At 31.2% G+C, this 12700-nt stretch overlaps 1 protein-coding gene across 2 annotated transcripts in view; it reads right to left on the bottom strand.

The window, feature by feature from the left end:
• The window catches only part of LOC116779603 (LIM/homeobox protein Lhx3), a 34117-nt gene that overhangs the window by 7116 nt on the left and 14301 nt on the right, over window positions 1-12700 (bottom strand). The window contains exon 1 of one of the 2 annotated variants that reach the window (XM_061521755.1): window positions 1182-1318. The exons of the other annotated variant lie outside the window; for it this stretch is intronic. Coding sequence (XP_061377739.1) covers window positions 1182-1275 — 94 coding nt within the window. The 5' untranslated portion in view covers window positions 1276-1318. Of the gene's footprint in view, window positions 1-1181; window positions 1319-12700 lie in introns of those variants that run through there. 2 annotated transcript variants of the gene reach the window in all.

Raw genomic sequence — 12700 nt, 5'->3', positions numbered from 1 at the left:
TATTAAAATCTTCGAACATTTGATAATGTTTGAAATGCTCTTTTGTTTTGTTATTGAAGATAAATAACAGCTTCAATTCAATCTTTATTGAGCAATAACACCTACGTATATTTATGATTTCTGTGTGTCCTCAACTGTTTAGGAAAGAAAAACCACACAATGGATTTTTGAGACTTCACGGTATCTAAATTTATATCTAAGATTAAAAAATAAAGACTTATCTTCGATTGAAGAACAATTTGTCGACTTTAGTAGTCTAGTAATTGTTTGATGAAAATTTAGGTGATATTAGTAATTGTTGCAAATAATATAGTTGTTATAAAAGTTCTTGTTTCTCTATTAATTTCTGAACTATTTATTAAACAACATATCCTAATGTTGTAGGTATTTTTGTCAGATACAAATGGAAAAATAAAATTTATGTTCATACAAATATACGGAACTCTTCATAGCAAAAAGTTTATTAAGAAGCCATACCTAAATAACTCCAGATCTATAATTTAGTAGTAATATAAGTGTTCAATTAAATTGATAAAAATTACATTATATATGTATATATTAATTACATATAGATATGATTTAATTACAATAAATAAGTTGTATTGAAAAATTAAATTTTCAAGAAATTTAAAATATATTTTTTTAAATATTGCATAATCATTACAAAATGATTTTATTATTTAAACTGTATAAGAATAATGCCACATTTCACTTTCATAAAATTAATTAATTGACATAAAAAATCTTTTAAAGAAAATTTATTTTGATTTTATTTAAGATTTGTTAAATTTTAAAGAGAACGAAATAATATTAAGTCTATAATATTAAAAATATTTTTTTCTACATGCCCTGAATTCGACGCCGATATTTTTAAAAGTGTGTTTAGGACCTTACGACACAATTTATTTATCCAAAAACAAAGGGTTGGAGAATGAAAGTGAACTTTACAAACGAACGGAGCTGACAATAACCCCAATGCTAAACACTTTTTATGAATTAACTTATATACTTAAGCATATCTATACATTATTGAATACATTTTCATTACAACGCTAGTATTTCCACTTCATCTTGATATCACGTTTCTTATCTGTTACGTAAACATATAAATATAAACCAATTCCATCACTAACATCACTCACTTGAAAGCGAAACACACACGTTTTGATTTAGTTACGTACATAGGAACACTTCAGGTAGGTGTTCTAGTTGGATGGGTGGTACGCGCATGTCGAGCTCGTCTTCCGCGCCGGGGTACATCATGGAGCCCAGCATGATCTGCGGCCGCCCTGCGCCGCTGCGTCCGGCGTACTGCCGTCACCCCATCGATCTACCCCATACCCCCTTATCAGTACCAACATGCGATTGGTCCTCGTCACCCTAATGATAACATCCACCACGCCCCTCAACCAATCTCTAGTGTCGGGTACACCCAGCGATCGATTACAAGGAAAATTCTCGTTGACTGCAAATGCTATTGAACGCTCAACTCGGAACTGTTAAGAAGACAAAGATGACTGGTCTTATGTTTTTATGCGTTTTCTTAGGGAGATTTTTAAATGGTACGAAAATCATTTTGTCGTTGTGTAATCACGAATGAAACGAAAAATAAATCCGTCTGTGATAAAAAAAAAATACATGACCCGTAGTAATAGAGACGATATAAGGCTTTTTATAGAAATATTATAATCTGAGAATTAATACTTTTTAAAAATTTTGCATGCTCCAAAATATAGTTTTAATCATATTTGTGCTAGTCTCTCTCGACTTATATTAAAAAATAATATATGTACATATACTGTCTATTACAGTTGTTCATCTTTTTATAAAATGTCTAACAATTATAAATTTATTATAAGTATATTTTAAATTTATTTCAATAAAATAGTATTTTGTATAATATTGAGTTAAATAATGTAATTTAGGGTAAATATAGAAAAGATATAAAATAAAATTCAGAATTTAAAAAATATCTCATTCTCAATGTGCAATGTTCCACTACTATAAGGTATTCAAATTTCATAAAAATATTTATATACTATTTAGTTTGAAGGTGGCACGGTCTAAAATATTACAAAATATAATATACCCAACTTATACATAAATTTAATCAAAATTAACATATACTGAATATAAAATTTATGCTCATCATATTAGTCTTATGTTAGTGGTAGTTAAGTGCAGGTTATACCTAGAAACCTACCCACTTAGCATTTCCATACCGTCACGCCAATCAGATGGTCAACCATATCAAGCTTAATATTCTTACAGGATCTCTAACAAAATCAATAAGATAACTCATAAAGTTTACAAGTCATCTGTAGGTAGTTGATTTATCACATCGGCGGACACATAATCCGTTTAACAAATATTGTTCTAACGTGAATGGGATCAATAAATCTGTAACATAATACGGCCTAGGCCGTGGTCAAGCGTGACCTGGCACAATGAATTATACAAGTGAGCGCTAGGGCAGCGGCGTGTGCGACTTTACGACCGCATAAATCACTGGTCACTCCCAGTTAGCCCTTTAGGGTCGTTTTGGAAGCTTGGAATCCAAACGTTGGATTCATATTCCCATCGAACACGTAAGAGGACTTTCGTTATAAAACAATGTAATCTTCTATTGAAGTATATTATTTGTTTGACCCAGTGACGTCTTTCAATTATATTTGTTTTTATATTGTCATCACATTGATTTGTCCTTTGAAACAAAGTGGTTATTCACATTTATTTAGAAGTTTATACGAAGAGTTGTTCTTCCTAACGTTTTCGCGATGAGGAAGTGTATTTATAAAATATTTTAATTTGGAAATGAACAAAAACAGGAATTTTCTTGATTTTTTACTAGACGCACTTTACTAATTACCATTAACTACACATAACTCGCAATTTTATAAAATAACTTTTTTATATTTTTTAAAGTAATTATTTTATAGGAAATAAAATACAATCTAAATTAGGAACTCGAATAAGAAGCTAACTCATGTAAATTAAAAATAAAGGTAAATATACAACTTATATGTAATCAATATAATTATAACTAAATTAATTACAAGTTAAATAGTTATCCTAACAAAAACGAACATTTGATTACTGTTGACAAACATTTCAGTTGGAGGATTAATTTCTAACAGTTAAAGAAATGTGAAAAAGAAATTATTGTGTGGTAAAGCTTATGCGCTTTATTAATATTAATTAAAAAAAAGAAGAATTAGAAAAAAAATCTTTTTTTTTCTACTAGGTTATTTATTTTTAGTGATAATAAATTTAAAGTTATTTTAAGGAATTTGAGAAACATAAATATTTATGCAATAGTTTTCGATGTCAAGAACGAATGACAAAGGAATATTTTCCTTATTATCCAAAGGCATTTTCCTATTAAGAACGATTAAGAGTAAAAACGGAAAAGAGATTTGACAAAATCCCAAAATGGTAGTCACTAACTGGAGCTAAATGCAGAATAACAAAGATTTTAAGTATTTCCAGGATTTTACTTCCCAGAATCGAATTCCTAAACATCTTTATAAAATTATTATCTAGCACAACAGAAAAAATCTTTTGGAAAACTAAAAGATCCTTTTTTTGGATAATACCTACTATTATCGCGTAGGATGAGAAAGGAATATAATTTTTTTTTTTAAATTGGAATAAAATATATATTTACATACATAAAAATATTTGCAGTATAGGCCCTAATTGTATCGGAAAAATTATATTGAATTCCAAACCCTGTGTTTAAAAAAAATGTGGTGATTCCATCAGATTGCTATTAATTACTTAGGTACAACTATTTTTTTTATATGTACACTCACAGAATATTTACGTGAAACATTTTTAATACTTTGATCGACTTGTAATTTGAGCTTCTATCTCAGGCATCCCATTCTTTGCTATACCCATTTCCTTAAACTATACACTCTTCACATTCCTATCTCTATCCTTATAACATAGTCGCACGCCATTCAGTCATCTTCACATTATTTGATATCTTTCAAGATAATAAATTTTATTTTCTCAATAATTACATATATTTACATCGCATCGTTAATTGATTACTATGTTTTCATATGACGATAGTTGGAAATGAAGATGTAGGTGGTGAAAGCCTCAGTAATGTCCTAATCACTCTTGCACTGAAGACACCCAAATCATAAGTCGAAGGAAACGCAAACGGTGGCAAACTGTTGTAATCCGTTGCTATGCACATGAAGAAGCCGGAAGAGTATGATTTCAACCAAATGCAAGGAAAGTCTATAAGGAAAAGTTGGATATCCGGAATGAGTCAGGGCTTCCAATAGTAAAAAAAAATATGGAGGAATTAAATCGTGCAATCCCTACTCACATCCCTCTAAGTGTATCTTACAAAATCTACTTACCTACATTTTTATTTGTCTATGAATGTTTTTGAACAATTAATTCTTGGATTAATTAATATTTTTTAATGTATTTGACTCTTTTCCCGTGTTATAATCCTTTTTTTTTATTTAGCAAGTTCAAACATTAACATTTTGGTATACCTAGGCTTATTGATAAATGATAGGCGTCTTTTAGATGACTACTTTATTCAACAATTATTTAAAAAGATTTCAAATAAATTTATCTCATTTAATTAATATGCCATTTTATTTCGTATAAAATACTTACTTTAAAAAATATTAAAACTTATTAAATAAAATTGCGAGTTCTGTGTAGTTAATGGTAATTAGTAAAATGCGTCTAGTAAAAATCAAGAAAATTCCTGTTTTTGTTCATTTCCAAATTAAAATATTTTATAACTACACTTCCTCGCCACGAAAAAGTTAGGAAGAACAACTCTTCTTATAAACTTCTAAATGAATGTGAATAACCACTTTGTATTATTTGAAATATCAAACTTGAATTGATACAAATTTTGTACAATATTAAATTTAGATGTTTGATCTAATAATATTTATATTAGGTAAATCCTTTAAAGTACAATGAATATATGAAAAGAAAACATTTTCTTTAAAATTTTAGATAATTCGTGTATATATATATATATATATATATATATATATAGAATTAGTAGTATTTGCTACATACACACCATAATTTTAAACTTTGTAGATTGATATAATAAAATGTTGTGTTTATATGAGAAGGCCTTTTATGTTCGTATTTTTTTTTACGGATCACCACTAAACAGTTGATTAAAATTACTTTCATTTGTGAAATAAGATTTTATATGACAAATTAATATTTATAAACGATATAACCTTCAAAAATTTTATGCAAAATTATAAGTAAATACCTTTCGTGTGTACTCTTTTAAAATAAAACTGAGTTTTTCGGATACTACGCTTTTTTATTATTTTATAAACACTGAAAAACTTTTTCATCTCGTCTGCCCGTGATCACGGTTGCTGTAAAGGAACCGAAACTTCGGGATTACGTAGTTATAAAATAAAAAAAAAACGCGCAGTATCCCAAAAAATTTATTTCAATTATAAACAAAAAAATGGTTTTAAACTTATAATAGGTAACGTTAAATTTCTTATAAACTTATAATTTTTGCAGCGCAAACATTTCTAGGTCCAAATGGTCCAAATTTTTTTCTCCAAGTTAAACTAAACTAGACTAAACTTAGTAAGTTTAATATAAAGAGCTTCATTTCTTTAGTCTGCTTTGGTATTAAGTATAAAAACTGACTAAGAACCTGACTTTTATATTCATCTTTCAACTTTCTGTTCACGTTGGAATTTCAAAAAAGCTTTTCAGTACTTTATAAGCATAAATTCTCGAATGAAGCAAATCGCCAACAAACTTCTAAGAAATTTTTAAATTCTTGATAAATCATCTTGATTTGCTTTTGCGTAATTAGTATAAAAACCATAACTTGTTATAATTATAAGTAAAAAAATATTTAAATAACGCAACGTGTATTTAAAATATATGAATATTTCTCATATTCCGTCCCATAATTGAAGGGTTGCCGGTCGCGTGTGTCCCTTGGGCCCCGACGTGCGCTTGCGACGTAAATAAGGGTTAGACGAGCATTGAAAGTGCTTCTTACCAGTCAACTAATCTTCTCATAGGATGCGACAGCAGCTTACTAGACTGGAATCAATTTAGCACAGAGTGGGTACCACTTAAGAATATCATATTGAATACGAAAATCAATTTACTGTGTGGTCTTTTTTTTGTAAAAAAACAAGGATTTCTCTATTTAGTACCTGTAATATATATTTCATGTCTAGCGAAATAGTAGATATCATTTAGTAAACTGTTGTTTATGTGCAAGTAAAAGCCTGGTACGATCACTTCATCTACTTTTGAAATTAGTTGATGACAGTATTTTTTTAGTTAGTTGATAACATTTATCGTACATTATTGTTTTAGCAATTTCATAAAAAAAAAATGAAGGGTTATTTTTTTCTTTTTCTTTAATTCACTAATGTTTTAAATTCCAATATAAAATTTAAACATATTTCGGAGATTGACTAATAAATGTTTAGCGTTAATTTCATGTCTTAAAAGAAGTCTCTTATTTTTCTGTTTTTTCACATTTAACGCCTTAAGTTTTCACTGCGTGGAAATGCTTTAGATTTTTATACAGGAGCCTTCTACGAATTGTAAAATATTTTCAGATTTCACTTTCAAATAAATTTTATGCTATTCAAAACATATCATTAGTTTCTTTTAGATAACTATAGTGTTGGTTACTCAATTATATACGGTTTTGTGTCTGTTATTTGTAATAAATCATTAAAATGATCTAATATAGGAAATAATAATATTTTTTTATTATTAACATTGAACATAAAATCACACGATTTGACCTTCGTTTAGAACGAGTAGACATTCTCGTATCCTGGTGCCAAGTAAATTTGTCTCGCAATGATTTAGTTTCCCCAAAAGACTCGATTGATATGAAACGTGTCGCGCCCTCGATTCGGTATTATGTTACTATGGGAAAATAGTTATCATATGGAACCATCACAAATAAACCCTCAAATGCTGTCCGTATGACAAACTTAACAATAATTGTTTATTGTGAATCAACAAATACTTTCATATTTATGTTCACTCTTGAAATCTTAATAGAGAAATTTCGTTTGAAACCGGGCTGGTTGGCGAAGATACTTAAAATTCTTAAATATATATGATGTTTGCTATACTTACATACCTACATTAAAAAATATTGTATAGATGTCAAACGAAATAATAAATAATTAAGGACGTATGACACGGCCGGGCACTCCCGCCTGCAAACGGGGTTTTAATTCGATAATGTCTCTGTTATCTGATTATGACGGAACCGAAAAATTATATCGTCATGTAATTAGATTAAAATGCAATTTAGAGAGACGCGGCAGGCGGCACGCGCCTCGACGTACTTTTATATCGTTTTAGCGATGGGGGGTGACATCTTAGTGTCGCTGGAAATAGTAGCAACTGTGGTTATTTAATTCCTAAGTTTTTTAATCCTTTTTTCTTTACTTTATTATTGTTGACGTTTAAGTTTTTAACGATATGAGCATACGCATGTTTTACAATCACGAAGATAAAATTTTGTTTAGTCTTATCATTCTATACCTAATTATCGAAAGTAACGGAATTTAATAAAAAAAAATCACCAAGAAATGACTCAGCGGATATTATAAATAAAATCAGAAGTCATAATAAATAAACTTAAGTTTTTATTATAGTAAGCAAAACTGTCTAAATGGACTGGTTTGATATTTACGAGACTCATTGTAATTTAAGCACATTTTTTACAGTAGATGGGTCGTAGAGAGTTGGAGCTTATAATTGAATAAAAGCACCAGAAACCATAAAATCAAAACTAATAAAACAAACATAGCGAACTGTCGTCGCTCCCTTCAAAACGCGACTTACCCCACTTATTAAAATTAATAAGTGGGCCCTTCGTCTGTATTAATGATCACACTATGTCAATAGCGGAGTAATATATTTAGTAAACAGAGGTAACGGGCTCTAAGTTAACATTTTTAATAAGCAAGTACATGTAAATGACAATTTTAACTGAAGATACATCTGAATTTACGCCTGTATTTAACTCTATTTCGAAACAGAATAACACCTTACATCACTCGTAAAAAATATAATGAAATGGCAATAAAATTAAAATAATGAGGTAATTTTCTCATATTATAATATTCTCACAAATAACTTAATGAAGATAAATAGCATATTTCATAATTTTATTCTGCGTTTTCGAATAGCTATTTTCATAGGAATATTAAAGCGCTTTGATCCAGTTGTTTACCCACCACTACAGGCTGTCTGAGGGACACGGATGAGGGGGTTGTGTTTACCGGGCAAATATTTTCGATGGCGTACCCGCATTTATTTGTCTTATAATAAATTATTATGAGTACTCAAACGAAAAGCTTATTAATTAGTCCGGGAGTTTGCTCGGTTCGCATGCCCATATCACGGATTGAAACGAGAGTCGATTTACGCGTTGGAACTCGTCATTGTTTTGGTGTGAACGAGTTTTGGTCGACTAATGAGGTACATTAAGAAGAAAGAGTGGCTTGACGCGACCGTGACCAACCCAGCCGGTGTTCGGTGGCAGTAATCGAAGCTGGGAGGCATGCCAGCACCGAGACTTCGCATTTAGTTATGCTTGTATGAAATCTATAATCTACTACGGTTTCTCGGTGTCAATTCGCGTATTTTTATTCCATAGTAACAAAAAAAATATGATTACAACTCGAACGCGTGAAAGAATTATACAATGCGTACATTTTTTTACTCATACAATGCTTAAATTTTTTTACTTATACAATGCTTGAATTTTTTTACTCTTTATTTCCACCAAACGTAAACATTGCCGCTCACCTGTTGTAAAAAATGTAAACGGTGCCAAATTTGCTGATTGTAATAGTATAATAGTCTACGAATCTAACTGGAACTGAATCAGCATTAATTTCGTGAAGTACCTTCGACTAAGGCGGTTACCTATTTATTAGAATTTCCTTGGAAGGTTTTTATAGAATTTTAACAAATCAATATTTTGATATACAATTCTAGTTGTGAGATTTTATAGTACATTCAACCTGTTGATATTTGTAATAAATCAAATCGATATAAAAGCAAACTTGTGTGTATAATTTATATTTTATTATTAATTTAATATCATTTTTTGAACATAAGCTATTTTAGCTAAGATCTAGGGAATTTTCAAACGATATCAAAGTAATAAATAACTTGTTACTTTGATATATTTGTGACAAAAACAATCTGAATAAGAGCTTGAGAAAACAACTATGGAAATTGATCCTATGAATCTTTAAACATAAATAAATGTTGCAAAAAAATGGATATGGTATATCTTAATATTGACTTATAATATCTGGAAGCTAACTTTTGAGAAAGCAGTCTCACAAACAAAGACGTAAATAGTTTTTATAAGTATTCATCGTAAATTCGCTATATAAATTACATATGTAACTGTTACGTTGATAAATTATATTACAAAAAGACGAAACTTCTCCTCATTCCATGCATTCAGCGTGGGGGTGTCGAGTCCATCGCGTTTAAATTCTTTTCATTAATTTATTTTCTTCTTTTAAACGATCTCTTCTAGCAAGGCTAGCAGAACAAAGTCGTAAAAGGGCCTTGTTTCTTTTTCAGGTTTCTGACAATAGAAAAACGATAGGTAACAAAATGACCCATTAAAAAACCTGTATATTAAAAAAAATATACCAAACAGGTTTTCTAATTTAACTCATTTTATTACGCCTAATTTGTGAAATTTATTACGATATACTTTATTAACTGTGAGAACAATAATCTAAATGATAAATATGGAACAAAAAAATAATGTTATAAAATATAATTTGAACAGAAGTAATGACCTTATGCGTCATTGTCTACGTGATTCTGGCGCGGTGAAATTTAAATTTATTATTTTATCACACCTACAAAGCAACTTAATAAATTCAAAAAGTAATAATTAAGTATATAGGAATTATATAATACTTAAGGAAAAATTTTAAATAACAATAAATTGTCACACCGCGACAGTTAATTTGCATCATAACTTTTTGTTATTTAAGAACAATGCATTGCCTATTAGCATTAGATGGAAATATTATTTCTACACACAATTTTAGACTTACATTTCTACATTATAAAATCGAAAACTTTGGCACATTGAAGCTTTTAATCCATTATTAATAATTTAACGATTTACCGTTTTAAACAAAAACATTTTAAATTATATGTAAACATTATTAATTATATATTTCTCTATTTTAATTTATAATAATTCATTAAATAAGAATAGATACAATAGTAGTCAGCTCGACATATCATATAATAATATAATAAAATACATGTTATTAAAAATAATTATCTGAAATAACAGATTAATTCTATGTTTAGATGTTCCATTATGTTATCGATTATGTTATAATGATAAGCAAGACAACAAAAAACTTGAGATAATAGGTAAAATAATTTTATATTATCAATGAAAAGCGACACAACAACGATTACACGGTCAGTGTAGTTTTCGTTTGTCCTTGTAACAGATTCGTTAAGGCAGAATGTTGTAGCGTGTATATAACTATTATCCAATTTCCAAAGCTATTTTACTTATACACCTAAAATATGGGGTTTTCCAATAGGGACGCTTGAACTTTGACAGCTGATTGCGGCCATGTTGTTTGAGTGACAGCTGTCAAATGCAGTGTGTTATATTCATTCCGTCCTCCCAAACCACCATGGCAGGTTACAGTGTCGAGCAGCACGTGCAAATCATAAAATTGTTTTATGAAAATGGGTCTTCAGTTCGAGCAACGTTCCGCGCACTTCGCCCGTTTTACGGTCGCGATGATCGTCCTGCCGAGTCGACTATCCGTCGATTGGTGGACAAATTCGAGTCAACCGGGTCAGTTAACAATCAGCCGGTTCCCGTGCGTCAACGTAAGTCGAGATCTGCCGAGAATATCGCCGCTGTGCGCGACAGTGTCCTCGAAAACCCGCGGCAGTCAATTCCGCGTCGCGCACAGGAACTCGGCCTTTCGCAGACGACAACTTGGCGAATTTTGCGTTGTGACTTGAGCCTGCACCCGTACAAGATCCAGCTGACCCAAGAGCTCAAGGTTAATGACCATAGACAGCGCCGTGTGTTCGCTGACTGGGCATTAGAGCAGTTGGAAGTTGACGCCGATTTTGGCAAAAAAATCATCTTCAGCGACGAGGCGCATTTTTGGATGAATGGCTATGTCAACAAGCAAAATTGCCGTATTTGGGACGAGACCAATCCACACGAGGTTCACCAAGTGGCAATGCACCCGCAGAAAGTGACTGTTTGGTGCGGATTTTGGGCCGGAGGCGTGATTGGTCCGTATTTTTTCGAAAACGATAATGGTGTGGCCGTCACCGTCAATGGTGAGCGATACCGGTCGATGATAACCAACTTCTTTTGGCCTGAAATCGAGAATATGGATCTGGACAACATGTGGTTTCAACAGGACGGCGCTACGTGCCACACAGCACACGCTACGATGGAAGTTCTGCACGAGCAATTTCTGGACATGGTCATCTCGCGCGGAGGCGACGTGAACTGGCCACCGAGATCGTGCGATTTGACCCCGCTGGACTTTTTCTTGTGGGGTTTTCTTAAGTCACAGGTCTATGCCAACAAGCCGCAAACCACCGATGCCCTCAAAGTCAACATACGCCACGCCATCGATCAAATACAGCCCGATTTGTGCGCCAGAGTCATCGAAAATTGGACCTTTCGTGTGCGCGCCACCAACCGAAGCCGTGGCGGTCATTTGAATGATGTCATATTCCATACATAATGGGGTCGATAGACCTTCCAAATAAAAAAAAATTTCGCAAATATCTTTCGTACATGTATTTTTTTTTGCATTTCAAAGATCAAGCGCCCTTAATGGAAAACCCTATACTTGGACGATTCTCCAAAAATTTCCATTTTGCATGGTTCGTCTGGACAATTCTATTTCTTGGTTATAATGTTATTTTATTAAAACGAGTGTTTTTATTGAAATCATCTGTCAATGTGACTTTAGAAGAAACCTTATTAGTGGAAGATGATGATGATGATGAATGATGAGGAAAAATCAAAATAAACTTTTAATTTAAAATTCTATCACGGACTGTAAGAAATACAATCATTACATCTTAAATAATATTTATAAAAAACAACAGAGCACTTGCACAAATGTGTGTTATTTTTTATGCTGCTAGGTAATTGATGCTATCCATTGCACTTCTATAACCTTCTTGGCTGCTCAGAAAAGTCTTTTCGCTTTACCCCACTCCACGAATGACTGTTACGCGACATGCGAAAGTTGGCAGAAATCTTTGTAACAATGGAATAAAAATTTCACTTTAACAATGTTGACTGTATTTTATTATAAGGAATCAATATAAATAAATTTTCGTCCAAATTTAAATACCATCCACAAAACATAATTAGAAAATGCTGTAACCTTTCATATATGTATCATGTATATTAAATCGACGTTTGTCTTGATAAATCACCACGCTTTTGGAAAAAATCACGAAAATTGGGTATAAAAGGTGCTCTCGTAATTGCTAACACTCTCCGGAAAGAATTATGCTTCTGGTCGAGTATGCATTTAAAAGATTTTTTGCTAAAAGAAATAAGTATGAATATCCTTTTAAAGAACTTTGATGTTAGACTTTTCTGTTTTACATTTTTCTATCA

Source organism: Danaus plexippus, chromosome 2, assembly GCF_018135715.1.
Source record: "Danaus plexippus chromosome 2, MEX_DaPlex, whole genome shotgun sequence".
NCBI lineage: Eukaryota > Metazoa > Arthropoda > Insecta > Lepidoptera > Nymphalidae > Danaus > Danaus plexippus.
Note: the sequence above shows the minus strand (reverse complement) of the source record. Positions and strands in the feature narration are given on the sequence as shown.